This window comes from Canis lupus, chromosome 29 (genome assembly GCF_048164855.1).
Source record: "Canis lupus baileyi chromosome 29, mCanLup2.hap1, whole genome shotgun sequence".
In the NCBI taxonomy this organism is placed as follows: Eukaryota; Metazoa; Chordata; class Mammalia; order Carnivora; family Canidae; genus Canis; species Canis lupus.
The window spans coordinates 28661374-28677491 of record NC_132866.1 but is presented as its reverse complement, the minus strand read 5'-3'; the positions used below and the strand labels follow the sequence as shown (position 1 = coordinate 28677491).

At 36.5% G+C, this 16118-nt stretch overlaps 1 protein-coding gene across 5 annotated transcripts in view; it reads left to right on the top strand.

Moving 5' to 3' along the window:
• CUTC (cutC copper transporter) overlaps nt 1-16118 on the top strand; it is a 38175-nt gene that overhangs the window by 2123 nt on the left and 19934 nt on the right. For 4 of the 5 annotated variants that reach the window (XM_072805731.1, XM_072805732.1, XM_072805730.1 and 1 more), the window contains exons 2-6: nt 1218-1289; nt 3996-4055; nt 8183-8392; nt 9144-9179; nt 11714-11847. In XM_072805731.1, coding sequence (XP_072661832.1) covers nt 1218-1289; nt 3996-4055; nt 8183-8392; nt 9144-9179; nt 11714-11847 — 512 coding nt within the window. The remainder of the gene's footprint in view (nt 1-1217; nt 1290-3995; nt 4056-8182; nt 8393-9143; nt 9180-11713; nt 11848-16118) is intronic. The other variant, XM_072805734.1, reaches the window with a different exon arrangement.

Genomic DNA, 16118 nt, shown 5'->3' with positions numbered 1-16118 from the left:
ATACATGAATGAAATTTGTGAATTTGTAATTACTCTCAGCCTTTAGTAAATCTTTGTATGACTATTCTGTCCCAAGGTAGACCCTGTGCTTGCTATGGGTGATAATAAAGATTTCTCATAGAAAGAGACCTTACTTAGGAACTTTAGGTCAAATAAAAGTGAACAGACATTATCTACATACATAATAAGAAGAAATAGAAAGTAATTAGTGTTTTAAAAAGAAACAATTAGGGACATCTGGGTGGCTCAGCGGTCTGCCTTTGGCTCAGGGCTGATCTTGGAATGCCAGGATTAAGTCCTGCATCGGGCTCCCTGTGGGGAGCCTGCTTCTCCCTCTGCCTGTGTCTCTGCCTCTTTCTCTGTGTCTTTCATGAATATACAGAATCTTAAAAAAAAAACAAAAAACTAAAAACTAAAAAAATACTAAAACTAATGTTTTAAAGAAGAACATATAATTTATGAAAAGTTACATGAATTCAAAAGAAGGAGATTCCTACTTTGGGAGAGAGGAGATATGGAAATATGATTTAATGTGAGCCTTGGAAAATTTTACCATTCAAAGATGGAGCTGGCAGGACATTGTGGGTTGAGGAGATGGCATAAGCAAGAGCAGAGATGGGAACTGAGGGGAAACTGGAGGTATATAGAGGAAATAATATATTTATCAGTGATAACTTTGTATACACGGTAGGTACTCTCCACTTTACATGAGTTACTTAGTCTGAAGTGTAGTGAGGACTAAATAATTCCGAGTAGGTGCTAAAGCCTACTCTGTTTTATAGAAAACATAGGCTAAGTAACTTGTCTAGGATCACACAAATAAGTGGTGGGGCGAAGATTTGAAGTCCATCCTTGTTCTTAAACATATAATCTTTATAAAAACATTTAACCATTCTGAAAACATTGAAAAACTTTGAAAAAATCTGACTTAGAATGTGATGATGAAGACTGTGTTTTAGGAAGATTAATTTGGCATTCAGCATATATTTTCCTCAGTATAATTTCTTATACATGTGTCTGTGTACTTATTTCGCAGTTCAGAGACATCAATTTAATAATCAGTATGGTATTTTACTGCATTCATGGTCTCTAGTGTACTTACCTACTTGCCTATTATTGGACATTGGATTTGGGCAGCAAAATGTAAAATAATGGTGGTAGATTGGTTTGGATGGATAGTACCATCATGAAATTGCATTGTTCTCCATGTATTTTAGGAACGGCAAATGGATTTCTCATGGAAGTGTGTGTTGATTCAGTAGAGTCAGCTGTAAATGCAGAAAGAGGAGGTAAGACAAAAGAGAATGAATGACAGTTGGCAGTCCTTTTAAGAGTCTGAAAATGGGGGCACCTGGGTGGCTCAGTCAGTTAAGCATCCAACTCTTGATTTCAGCTCAGGTCATGATCTCAGGGTTGTATGATCAAGCCCCAGGTGGGGGCTCTGTGCTGTGTGTGGAGCCTGCTTGGGATTCTCTCTCTCTCCTTCTCTCCTCATACCCCTCCCCCAACCCTCTCTCCCCCTCTAAAAAAAAAAAAGAAGTCTGAAAGGAATCCCATGAACTGATCTTGGGAGCCCTTTTGATCTCTAGGGATCCTAGTGATCTTTTTGAAAGCAGCCAACCAACTGGAAAACATACTGGCAAGTTACCAATCTTTATCATCTTCTAATCTTATTCCTCCAGATCACATTTTGAGTCAAGTGTCCACAATAGTAGTGCTTCCCCACCAACTTCATTTTTTTTTTAATTGAGCTTAGCAAAGACTTCATTTTTTTCAAACTTGATTTAAAGATGATTTAACAGTTTTGCTGCCATTTTCATCATCAAGACTTTTATCTTTTTTTTTAAGATTTTATTTGTTTGAGAGGGAAAGCACAAGTGGGTGGAGAAGCAGAGGGAGAGGGAGAAGCAGGATCCCTGCTGAGGAGCCAGACACAGGGCTCATCCCAGAACCCTGAGATCATGATTTGAGATGAAAGTAGATACTTAACCGACTGAGCCACCCACATGCTCCCATTATCTTTTTTTTTTAAACATTATTTTTACCTCAAGATTTGTTTTGCATTTTGAACCTGCTTTAATGGGAAGTATAGAAATTCCCATCATCTCAGGATCATATATTTTTTTTAACTTTTTATTTTAGAGAATTTCAAATATATACAAAGTAGAGAAAATAGTATAATGAATCCCCATCACTCAGCATCTACTAGTTTAAGCACGTGGCCATGCTTTCATCTATATCAGGGAATCAGGACACTTTTTCTAAAGAGCCAACATAGTATAGGGGCATCTGGGTGGCTCAGTTGGTTAAGTGTCCAACTCTTGATTTCAGGTCAGGTCATAATCTCAGAGTCATAAGGGAGTCTGCTTGAGATTCTTCCCCTCTCCTCCTTTTGCCCCTCCCCCTGCTCACTTCTGTACTCACTTTCTCTAAATAAATAAATAAATCTTTTAAAAAAAAGAGCAACATAGTATATATTTTCAGCTTTCCTGGCAGCATTTGTTCTTTGTGGAATATTTGTGTTTTTAAAATAATCCTCTGAAAATGTTAAAGCCATTCTTAATTTGGCAATAAAAAGAGTGAAGTGCTAATACATGCTACAACATAGATGAATCCTGAAATTTATTCTAAGTAGAAAAAAACAGTCACAAAATACCACATGCTGTATGATTCCACCTGTATGAAATGTCCACATTAGGCAAATTTTAGAGACAGGAAGTAGTTGCCTAGGGTTGAGGGTCATGGGAGAAGGGAAGGTGACTGCTAAACGGTATGAGGTTTCTTTTTGGGGTACAAGTCTTTTGACTTTAAATGGATGAGTTGTATGGTATGTGAATTATATATCAATAAAGATTTTTATTTTTTAAAAATAAATTTTTTTGATTTATAGGCCATAACAAAAAACAAACAAACCTGTGGCCTTTGGCCTGCAGTGGATTAAGACATTGTCAGCCTGATCCATCCTTTATAAGGTCTTCTTTCATCTTTTCACCTAATAATTTTAGCAGTGCATATTTTAGTGGGGTTTGAAAAATTGTGCTATACTAGGACTAACATTTACTTTTCACTTATTAGCAGTGTGCTTCTTCTAAAAGAACTTTCCTTCATTGACTGTTTGGTTCTATTGAGGTTCAGTTACTATAAGAAAGGCAGGATAAATATTTCCTCCTTTTCCTCTGTTTACTGATTTTGGATAATGAATTTATTCTCTATCCCTCAGTGAATCATTTTATCATTATGAACCTGGATTTAGACATGTTTGATATGTTTTATTACACTATAGTTATTCTTATTAAAGCTCAAAGTATCCCATGTTTGGCTGGTACAAGCTTCTTAAGGCTGGATCCTGAGACTCTTTTGACAGGACCCTGTAATCTGATAGTTAATCTGCTTTCAACATTCTCTTATTCTTGAAATAATAAATTTCAAAATTTATTGACTTAAATTACCTTGTAATTTTATAAAGCTTAGAAAAAGGAAGACTCTTGGAAAAGATTGTTATTATCCATGAAGGGTCAGCTTTCCACTATGGTCAATCCAGACCATACTTATTCTGAGTCATATCCTTCCTTATACATGGAGAGGCAACACTGTTATACAAAATTTCTTGGAAAAGATTATTATCTGTGAAGGGTCAGTGTTACACTATGGTCAATCCAGACCATACTTATTCTGAATCACATCCTTCTTTGTGGGGAGGCAACTCTGCAATACAAAATTTCAAGAGACCTAGCTTAACTTGAATTAATTCTTGACTATCAGTAACACGGTGTGGGTTGCAGAATATAGTTGGGATTAAAAATAGAGTTTTACTCTAGTTTTATAATTTGATTTTCTCTCAGTTTGTAAGATTTTGCTCTATTTGGGAAAAAATGTTAAGTTTACAGTTTCATAAGTATTTATTTTGGACAATCATTTTTGATCAATGCTTCTTAAAATTTTTAATTTTTAAAAGTTTATTTGTTGAGAAATGCTTTTTTTTTTTTTTATCATAGGTGCTGGTCGGATTGAATTATGTTCTGGTTTATTGGAAGGAGGAACCACACCCAGCATGGGTAAGTGTTTTTCCTATTTTCTAGTAGGAGTTTATAGAGCCTAGAGACAATGGAAAATATGTTTCACTGAGATCTTTTACTAATGTTACTAATATGTTAACTATTCTGTGGATATTGAATCAGTTAGAAGTGCTTATGGTTACAAACAAACCTGTCTATCAAAGATGAGATCCTTATACATCAAAAAGTTGAGACATAGATAGTTAATGTTGGTTCAGTTGCTCTGCAGTAATATTAACTGGATTAATATTAATATTACTGTAGTAATATTAACAGGATTTTTTCTTTTATATTTTCATCCCAGCACCCTCAGCATATTGTCTTCATTTCTCCCATCCTGGTCTTTGTGCTGTTGTCATACATTTTACTTCAGTATGTGGTAAAAATACATACACTCCACACTACATTATTATTTTTGTTTAAAAAGTCAATTAGGGGCTCCTGGGTGGCTCAGTTGGTTGATTTCAACTCAAGTCATGATCTCAGGGTCTTGAGATTGAGCCCCATATAGGGCTCTGCACTCAGTGGGGAGTCTGCTTAATACTCTTTGCCTCGTCCTCTGCCCCCTGCCACTTGTACTCTCTTAAATAAATCTTAACAGAATCTGTTATCTCTTAATAATAGATTAAGAATAATAAGATAGGAATAGATAATAGATTAGAATAATAAGAAAACAGTCATGTATTTACCTACGTGTAGTAAGTATTTCTGGTGTTCTTCATTTCTTTGTGTGGATCTGTATTTCCATCAGATTTCATTTTCCTTCTGTCTGAAGTAATTCTATTAACTTTTTTTTTTTTTTTTTTTTTTTTTTTTTTTTGTAGTGCGAGTATGCTGGGGATGAATTCTTTCAGCTTTTGTATGTCTCAAAACATCTTCCCCTATTTATGAAAGCTATTTTTTGCTGGGTTTGGAATTGTAGTTTGACAATTTTTTTCTTCTTTCAGTACTTTAAAGATGTTTTCTCCATTGTCGTCTTGTTGGTGGTATTTCTCAAATGAAATCTGGTATCATCCATACCTTTAGGGTTTTTTGTTTGTTTGTTTGTTTTCCTATGTAATGTCTTTTTTCTGTGGTTGCTTTAAAAGTTTTTTATTCCTGGCTTTGAATGATGTGAAAGCCATATACCTGATTATGATTTTCTTCATGTTTTATAGTTTTATAGATGTATAGTTTTATAGATGTATAGTTTTATAGATGTATAGTTTTCATCACATTTGGAAAAATTTCAACATTCAACATATTACACTCCCTCCTTCAGAGACTTCAGTTATACTTGTTTTAGACTGCTTGAAGTTGTCCTACAATTCACTGCCCCTCCCCTTTTTAAGTGGGTTCCACACCCAGTGTGGAGCCCAATGCAAGGCTTAAACTCAGCATGGTGAGATGGACACTTGAGCTGAGATCAAGAGTCGGATGTTTAACTGACTGAGCCATCTAGGCACCCCCTTTTTATTTTAATCACCTTTTTCTCTGTTTCATTTTGCATGGATCCTATTGATTTGTTTCCAAATGTATTAATCTTTTCTGTACAATGTCTAATCTGCTATTAAACCTGCCTAGTAAATTTTTCATCTCGAACGTTGTCATTTTGATCTTTAGAAGTTTAATTTGAGTCTGTTATATCTCATAGTTTCTGAATTCTTGAAGATTTTAAATAAAGTTATAATAGGTATTTTAATAATTTGGCTGCTAATTTTAATATCTATATCAGGTCTAGGTTGGTTTCATTTGATTGATTAATCACCTAATTATGCATCTTATTTTCCTGCCTGATAATTTTACTGGTTGCCAGACATGAATTTTGCTTTGTTGGGTCCTGAATACGTTTGTATCACTATAAATATTCTCGAACAGTTGGGTTATTTGGAAAGTTTGTTCCTTTTGGGTCTTGCCTTTAAAATTTGTTAAGCAGTCCTGGAATAGTGGTCAGTCTAGAGTTAATTATTTCCCACTATTGAAGCAATACCCTTCTGTGTACTCTACCCATAAATCTTCAACTTTTCCTATCTTCCTTTTGGGAATAGGCATTATTTTTGGCCTGACAGGTGTGAATGACAGGCATTATTTCTTTCTAATTCTTTTCAATGGATTTTTCCCTGGTCTTGCATAGTTTCCTTGCATATGTGCAATCAGTACTGAGCTGAATATTGGATGGAGATTCTCTGTAAATCTCTAAAGTTCTCTTCCTCTCCTTCCTGGTGCTCTTTTCTGAGAACTCTAGTCACTTGGTCTCCCTGGACTCTCAGCTTTGTCTCTTTTTTTTTTTTTTAATTTTTATTTATTTATGATAGTCACAGAGAGAGAGAGAGAGAGAGAGGCAGAGACATAGGCAGAGGGAGAAGCAGGCTCCATGCACCGGGAGCCCGACGTGGGACTCGATCCCGGGTCTCCAGGATCACGCCCTGGGCAAAAGGCAGGCGCCAAACTGCTGCGCCACCCAGGGATCCCTCAGCTTTGTCTCTTCAACTCAGAATTCTCTGGCCTCCACCTGGGTTCCCTCTTTCTATGCTGCAACCTAGAAAACCCTCAAGGTAGTAATTTGGGTCAATTATAGAGCTTACTTCATTTGTTTCCCATCTTTCAGGCATCATAGGTCTTTGTTACTTGACACGCAATGTCTTATAAACCATCATTTCATATATTTTACATATTCATATGTGGTTTTTGGTTATTGTAGGTGAGAGGGTAAATCAAGTCCCTGTCAAAAGCAGAAGTCCCTGTATGAATTTCTGACTCTTTTATGTTACTCTGAGGTTGATAATAGCACTATGTAGTATAAAAGGTTTATATATGCAATAGTGCTTTGGAATCTTCTCATTAAAGGAAGGCATTCCCTGGCCATTCTGTGAAATTTCTAGAACGTCTCTAAATTTGATTGCAGTCTTTTTTTTGCAACAGCAATCATGATTCATTGCTTGCTATTGGGCATATTGCAATCCTATGCAAAATTTGAGTTCTTTTAGCAGGGAAAAAGAAGTAAATCCATTGTGCTTGTTACAGAACATATACATAGTTACTGATATATGATGCTTTGGCTTATGATTTTTTGAGTTTAAGATGGTTCAAAAGTAATATGCATCAATAGAAGTTGTACTTTGAATTTTGAATTCTGATCTTTTCCTAGGCTAAGCCACTTGTAGTATGGTACTCTCGTGATATTGGAGCCACAGCTCCCAGTCAGCCATGTGATCACAAGAATAAACACTTGCAAACATTCTGTACCCATATAGCCATTCTGTTTTTCACTTTAAGTATTGTATTCAATAAATTATATGGGATATTCAATACTGTATTATTTTTTAAAATATTTTATTTATTTATTCATGAGAGAGAGAGAGAGAGAGAGGCAGAGACATAGGCGGAGGGAGAAATAGGCTCTATCCAGAAAGCCCGATGTGGGACTCGATCCAGGAACTCCGGGATCATGCCCTGAGTGAAAGGCAGAAGCTCAACCGCTGAGCCACCCAGGTGTCCCTCAACACCGTATTATAATATAGGATTCCCATTGGATGATTTTGCCCAACTATAGGCTAATGTAAGTGTTCTGAGCGTGTTTATGGAGGCCAGGCTAAGCTGTAATGTTCAATAGGTTGGGTATATTAAAGGCATTTTGGCTTAGGATTTTTTCAGCTTAAGATGGGTTTATTGAGATGTAACTACAGTGTAAATCATGGAAGAGACATAAACTTTAGACTTATGTAAACATCTCTATAGTAGGTTCTAACTAGAACTATAATCAATCAGAGGAAAAATCGGATCTTACGGAATACACTGGCAGAATATTGAGCCTGCTAGTTATTACACTTTCAAATGTCATATCCAGTAAAAGGATTTTACTTTAGTCAACTGACAAGTGCTTTTAAAAAATGCAGTAAAATCCTTTTGTTTTCTAAATTGCTCTTTTTTACCCTTGATTCTATTACTTAATTTCTATTACATGCACTTTTTTTATTAATGTTGTCATTCCTTCAGATCCACCTTTCTCTGATTTCCTCAGTCATTGCTTCCTTTTCTTGTAGGCATAATATACAAGAGCAAATGTAAAAGGCCAATAAATTTTATTAACTTCCTTGAGCTGTTAGTTCACATTTGAATTTCAATTAGTCTGTTCTCTTTTCTTTTAGGTGTCCTTCAAGTAGTGAAGCAGTGTGTTCAGATCCCAGTTTTTGTGATGATTCGGCCACGTGGAGGTGACTTTTTATATTCAGATCGCGAAGTTGAGGTGATGAAGGCTGACATTCGTCTTGCCAAGCTTTATGGTGCTGATGGTTTGGTATTTGGAGCATTGACTGAAGATGGGAACATTGACAAAGAGTTGTGCATGTCCCTTGTGGGTAAGAATTTGTACCTGAGACCAAAAAGCCTCTGCGATGATTGCATTTAATACTCCTGATGTTGAAACTAACATAACATTGTGTGTCACCCCAAATTAAAAAAAAAGAAAAACTCAAATTTTTCTGAAAACTGGCTTTTCAGTAACATCTGCAGGCACTTCTGCTAACCTATTTTAAGCAGTAGTTATCTAGATATTTGGGGCAGAGGGCATATGTATTCTAGTCCTACTGACTTCTAAGTTGATATAGATCAAGTTCAGCTACTGTTCCTGGAAGGTTTTAAGGGAAGTTTACCTTGATTCCTTTAATCACTACACCAAAAACTTCAAAAGCTATTGCAGTTGGTGAGGATGGGGAGATCTGGAGATGGCAGACACATACTACTTCTATTAGTAGGCCAGAGTATTTTCTTGAAGATTCTCAGAGGGGTAAAAGTAATAGATGTAAAAAAAAAAAAAAGAAAAAAAAAAAAAAAGTAATAGATGTAATGCTGCCTTTATAGTAACCAGATAGCATAATTTTTATTTGGTCTAGCTAAGGAGTGAATGATCTTTTTTTTGGTATGAAAGTCAGAGATTACTGGGTACATAGGAATTCTGAAATTGGAAGGCTACCATTTTATTATTTTAGTTCATTGTCCTTACTTCTTAGGAGAGAAAAGTATAAAAAAGGCTCTTCTAACATGGAAAAATCTATGTGTAGTAGTCAGTGATGATCTCTTCATTTATATTATTTGGCTTTCTTTTTATAGCTATATGCCGTCCTCTACCAGTCACTTTCCACCGAGGTGAGTCATTTCCATTTTAAAAGTTCTATTGAACGGTGTCAGTTTTCTTATTTCACCAAATGCCATAACCTTTTTATGGAACACAATACTAGAGTGTTACAGTGATACCAGTTGGTTTCTTTACATTGACCTCAGGACTGTTATAAATTTGGAGATGCACAATTTGAAGCTTAGTTGTGAAAAGTACTGGTGGTGGTAGTGGGATATAATACTATTATATCTAAGAGTGAGAGAATAGGAATTGCTTACATGTGTATATACTTATCACAGCATTCCAAGCAAGAATTCTGAGATTCACTTTTTTCAAAGATTATTTTTAAGTAATCTCTACACCCAATGTGGGGCTTGAACTCACAACCCCAAGATCAAGAGTCACAAGCTTTCCAGCAGAACCAGTCAAGCACCTGCTGAGATTCATTTTTATTAGATTACCTTAGATCCTGTGTAATCCCCAAAAGAATATACCACTGTGACCAGTGAAATGAAACGTACTGCCTGGCTTAAGCCAGACAAGACCAGTTAGGAGCTAGTGGTGCGACCAGCATTCCCAGATGAATATAAAATTCATGAGCAGAGATGGAGGTGGATATCTACATAAGAATTGGTTGCTATTGAGAAGGAGGAAAGAAGGAATAGACGGTGGATAGTAAATGAAGAAATATCCACTGTCATACACAAAACTACGTTATTGATAGTTTGTCTACATCAGAATGATTTCTAAAAAGTATCTGATAATTTTATGTAAACAATACCTCTTATCTATAAATCAGGTAGTTATAATTTCTGTACACTTTTGTCAAATCTTAGTAAAATGTGGGAACAAGTGTCAATTTTGCCTGAAGAAGGCACTCTGTTATACATGAAAAGAAAGAAGTCTTAAGTCTTTTTTGTTTTTTTTACTGATGATATATGCTTAAGAAATTGTTGAATGTGTCCTTTTGAATAAGCATTCAAAGATTAGGATAAGAGCGGGCACCAGTATTTGCATCTATTTATAGAAATTAGAGATAAAACATTTGTTATTCTTGTTTCTTTTTCAAACGAATACCACCAGAAAACTGTTTTCTTGGCTCACTGATTAGCAATGCTTCTCATAAACTAGTAATAACTAAAGGATGTTAGAGTGTTTAAAATTCAGCACCTTGAGACTGACCAAAAATTTTTTTTAATATGAAAAGTAATTTAAATTAGTAAACATTTATCTGAAAAATATATAGTTTAAACTTTGGCATGCTAAATAATTTAAAAAGTAAACATGTCATATAGAATGTATTTTTCTCTGTTCTTTAAGAAAATCATTCAAATTTCTTTTCCTTCAATATATTTAACAAAAATATTTTCATATTTTCCAAATTTTGCATTGTTGTGGGTTCCATATTTTTTTCACTCATGTATTTAATGAGATAGTATGATAATTTAATCACTGGTGAGGCACTGTTACAAAAAAGGAAAAGCCTCCATGGTACATTTAGCTGTCTGCATACACTAAAGGGTAAAGTAAAGGAGTCAAGTGCCTAATCCACCATAGATTAGAACTTCCAAATGATGTAGCAGTGCTCAGAACCAAAGCAGAAGTAGTTTTTCGAGGTTCCTACTGCCACTTTCCTCTCTAAGGGGGAGAAAAGTCTCTTGGAAAATAGAATGGAACTGTAAGTTTAGATAGTCTGTTGTCCTTATACTATGAGCCTTAAGTATTTGAAGTAAATGGAATAGCAGAAAGTATTAGTCAATAATAATGTGAGTCAAGGCCATTTTTAAAGATTTATTTATTCATTTATTCATTAATTCATTCGTGAGAGACACAGAGAGAGACACAAAGACACAGGTAGAGGGAGAAGCAGGCTCCCCAAAGGGAGTCCAATGCGGGACTCAATCCCAGGACCCCAGGATCATGACCTGAGCCAAAGGCTGACACTTAACCACTGAGCCACCCAGTTGCCCCTAGGTTGTTTTTAGAACTGGTGACTATACTGTTTGTCTGAAGTCCAGTTTGTCTAGTTTGTCTGAAACTTTAGAGCAGAGTTTTCCAAAATCGAGTTACTTGGCCTATCATATTTACAGTTTACCATATTGGAGTGCTACCTGTGTAAGTTTATTTAATAATTTTCTTTAAATAAAACCTTAAGTGAGTTTATTTTTTTAAGAGAGCTTATTTTAAAGAGAAATTTTTATAAATCATGAAAAATAGAAATGTTTCACTTCTAATCTGTGTTTAAGTAAATCTATTCAAATGAGTACCATCTAAAATGTTTATGCATGTCACTGTGGTATGCTAGTAAACTTGTTCTTGGACTAAAAGAGCTCTGATATATAGTATTTGTTGATTTCTGTGGTTTAACTTCTCCCACCTTGACTGATTTCAAGCTGTCAATAGATTAACAATGATGCTTGCAAAACTCCTGAATATTTAACAGTTGGCTTTGGCTTGCCAGTATGAGCTAGGTCCAGCACACCACTGTGTGTATACTACATTTTAGAAAGCACTGTTTTAGAGAATATCTGTTCAAAATTCAAATACATTTTATTCATTTCAGCCTTTGACATGGTTCATGATCCAATGGCAGCTCTAGAGACCCTTTTAACCTTGGGATTTGAACGAGTATTGACCAGTGGCTGTGACAGTTCAGCACTAGAAGGGCTGCCCTTAATAAAGCGACTCATAGATCAGGTATACATAATTTCTTTCCTTTCTTCCTAACTCTGTTGTGGTTGCTCCTGATACTCTGTTGTTCAGCTAGGTTATGAAACTAAATATTACTGATTTAGTGGTTACTCTCTACAGAAAAGCAAGCAGGTTGTAATATGTATATATATTTCTTTCACATGAATGTTTCTAGTTTTTTAAAGATTTATTTATTTATTTTAGAGAGAGAGAGCAGGGGAGGGGGGAGAGGGAGAGAGAGTCTTAAGCAGACTCTGCGCTCAGCCCAGAGCCCAACACAAGCTTGATCTCAAGACCCTGAGACAGAACCTGAGCCGAATGTTTAACCTACTGCACCACCCAGGTGCCTCTCTTTCACATGAGTGTTTTTAGTAGTTAAGGCTCTTGAGGTCAAATTATAGACATTGCTTAAGGATTTACTCTAACTTGGATAACCATAGCAAATTTTACCTTTTCTCAGCCATCAGTATTTCATGGTTTTAAGCCATGTCATCTCACTGTCAGCCTGTGTATAGTCAGGGGATCCCATATAAAATTTGAAATAATTATCAGTTGGAAGTGAATTCTAAAACAAAATTATATTTTTCTTCATATCTCCTTATCTATCAAGATAGGAGAAAATATATTTTTTCTCTCTCTCTTTTTTTAAAAGATTTTATTTATTTATTCATGAGAGAGGCAGATACATAGGGAGAGGGAGAAACAGGCTCCATGCAGGAAGCCCAATGTGGGACTCGATCCCAGGACTCCGAAATCATGCCCTGAGCCAAAGGCAGACACCCAGGCATTCCTATAATTTTCTCTTGTATGAATTTCCATGATGAGTTAGCATCATTTGTAGATCAGTCAAAAAATGACTTTGTGGTTTGACTGTTTTTCTGACACCAGTCCAGAGCCATTCTAAATTAGTGAGTGTGGACCTTGAGACAAGAGAATTCTGCTTTAAGACTCAGACACTTATTTGCTGGGTAGTGTTGAATAGATGACTAAGCTTCTATTTCCTTATATGTGCAATTGAGATAAGTTTAAACTTTCTCTATAGGGTTCTGATAATTGCTAGGGATAAGATATGTAAGAGCCTTAGCATCATGTGTGATGTATAATAGATCTTACTACAAGTTAGTTTCTATTATTATTATTACTACTGCTATTACTGATGTTTTTTAGTGTTCCTGTGTTGAAATCTGATTATGTTCACTTTCCTATAGTGGTGAAAATAATTTTCAGAAATTTCATCTAAGGATTGATGTGAGTTTTCTAGCCTAGAACCTACTGATTTTACAAATATTTATTAAGTATATATTAACTGCAGGGCATTTGTACTATGGTAGTGACCACAGTGTGTGTGTGTGTGTGTGTGTATGTAGTCAATGCTCTTCCAGTTTGGTGCACAATTGGCACTTTTAATAGAACAGGCATTTCTAACAGAGTGCTATAATAAAAGGAAGATACTAAGTGGCACCTGGCTGGCCTAGATGGTAGAGCATATGACTCTTGATCCCTGGGTTGTGAGTTCAAGTCCCACATTGGGGGATAGAGTTTACTTAATTAAAAAAAAAAAAAAATTAGGGCTTTTTCACAACGGGTTTGCCGCCAGAACGCAGGTGTCGTGAAAACCACCGCTAAACCTAAACCAAAATGGGAAAGGAGAAGACTCACATCAACATCGTCGTCATTGGACACGTAGATTCGGGCAAGTCTACCACTACTGGCCATCTGATCTACAAATGTGGTGGGATCGACAAAAGAACTATCGAAAAATTTGAGAAGGAGGCTGCTGAGATGGGAAAAGGCTCCTTCAAGTATGCCTGGGTCTTGGATAAACTGAAAGCTGAACCTGAACGTGGTATCACCATTGATATCTCCCTGTGGAAATTCGAGACCAGCAAGTATTATGTGACCATCATTGATGCCCCAGGACACAGAGACTTTATCAAAAACATGATTACAGGCACATCTCAGGCTGACTGTGCTGTCCTGATTGTTGCTGCTGGTGTTGGTGATTTTGAAGCAGGTATCTCCAAGAATGGGCAGACCCATGAGCATGCCCTTCTGGCTTACACACTGGGTATAAAACAACTAATTGTTGGTGTTAACAAAATGGATTCCACTGAACCACCCTACAGCCAGAAGAGATACGAGGAAATCGTTAAGGAAGTCAGCACCTACATTAAGAAAATTGGCTACAACCCTGACACAGTAGCATTTGTGCCAATTTCTGGTTGGAATGGTGACAACATGCTGGAGCCAAGTGCTAACATGCCTTGGTTCAAGGGATAGAAAGTCACCCGTAAAGATGGGAATGCCAGTGGAACCACACTGCTTGAAGCCCTGGATTGCATTCTGCCACCAACTCGTCCAACTGATAAGCCCTTGCGTCTGCCTCTCCAAGACGTCTACAAAATTGGTGGTATTGGTACTGTCCCAGTGGGTCGAGTGGAGACTGGTGTTCTTAAGCCTGGTATGGTGGTCACCTTTGCTCCAGTCAATGTTACAACTGAAGTAAAGTCTGTTGAAATGTACCATGAAGCTTTGAGTGAGGCTCTTCCTGGGGACAATGTGGGCTTCAATGTCAAGAACGTATCTGTCAAAGATGTTCGTCGTGGCAACATGGCTGGTGACAGCAAAAATGACCCACCAATGGAAGCAGCTGGCTTCACAGCTCAGGTGATTATCCTGAACCATCCAGGCCAAATCAGTGCTGGATATGCACCTGTGCTGGATTGTCACACAGCTCACATTGCTTGCAAGTTTGCTGAGCTGAAGGAAAAGATAGATCGTTGTTCTGGAAAGAAGCTGGAAGATGGTCCCAAGTTCTTGAAATCTGGGGATGCTGCCATTGTTGATATGGTTCCTGGCATACCTATGTGTGTTGAGAGCTTCTCTGACTATCCTCCTCTGGGCCATTTTGCTGTTCGTGACATGAGACAGACCGTTGCTGTGGGTGTCATCAAAGCAGTGGACAAGAAGGCAGCTGGAGCTGGCAAAGTCACCAAGTCTGCCCAGAAAGCTCAGAAGGCTAAATGAATATTATCCCCAATACCTGCCACCCCAGTCTTAATCAGTGGTGGAAGAACGGTCTCAGAACTGTTTGTGGCAATTGGCCATTTAAGTTTAATAGTAAAAGACTGGTTAATGATAACAATGCATCGTAAAACCTTCAGAAGGAAAGGAGAATGTTTTGTGGACCATTTGGTTTTTTTTTTGTTTTTTGTTTTTTTTTGTGCGTGTGTGGCAGTTTTAAGTTATTAGTTTTTAAAATCAGTACTTTTTAATGGAAACAACTTGACCAAAAATCTGTCACAGAATTTTGAGACCCATTAAAACAAAAGTTTAATGAGAAAAAAAAAAATTAAGTACTAAAGGGGCACATTTGAGAGGAACTAACGCTAGATGTAAGCACGGGGTTCTAGTTAGCTCCCCAGAAGAAGAGACATCACACGCACTGCAGTGTCTTACTCATTTGAGTGATAATTAAGTAGGTGAATGCTTCATGCAGAAAAAATAGTATACAAAAAGGCCTGGAAACAAAAGTAATCATAACTTGCCAAGATATTGAAGAAACCAGAATGCTGAATGTAAAGAGAAAAATGCTGTCCAAAGCCTTGAAAATTGTTGAAGAGTTTGTATTTTATCCTTGGGGCAGTGGGGAAGTCTGAAGGGTTTTAAAATAGAAGAGTTGATGAATCAGGTTTTCATTTTAAAATTGTTAGTCACTATGGAGGAGAGAATAAGGTAGATATAATTGCCATAGTCATGTCTTAGATTTCATAATCACTGTTGTTGCTTATGTGATCTGTAGTTTGTTTAATCATTGGTTGGCAGGAAGCACTAGGTTAAATATTCTCATACATTAACTTCTTTTTTATAAAATAAAAATTGTATTTAGGGTGTACATGGTATTTTGACATTAACATACACAGTGAGATGGTTACAGTCAGGCTAATTAATATATCCATCTCCTCAGCTAGTCACTATTTGGGGAATGTGTGGGAGGGGGAAGATGAGAGCATCTGAAATATTATTCTCTTAGCAAATTTTCAGTATTCAGTGCAGTATAGTCATGTTGTATTTTAGATCTGTAGTTTTATTCATCCTGCATAATTGCAACTTTGTATCTTTTGACTAATATCTACCCATATACCCCACCTCCTCACCCTTGATACCAGTGTTTTATTCTCTGTTTCTATGTATTTGACTTTTTAGATTCCACATGTGAGATCATGCTAACTTTATTTTTTGAAGTAATTACCTAGCAGTGTAATACACTGGATAAA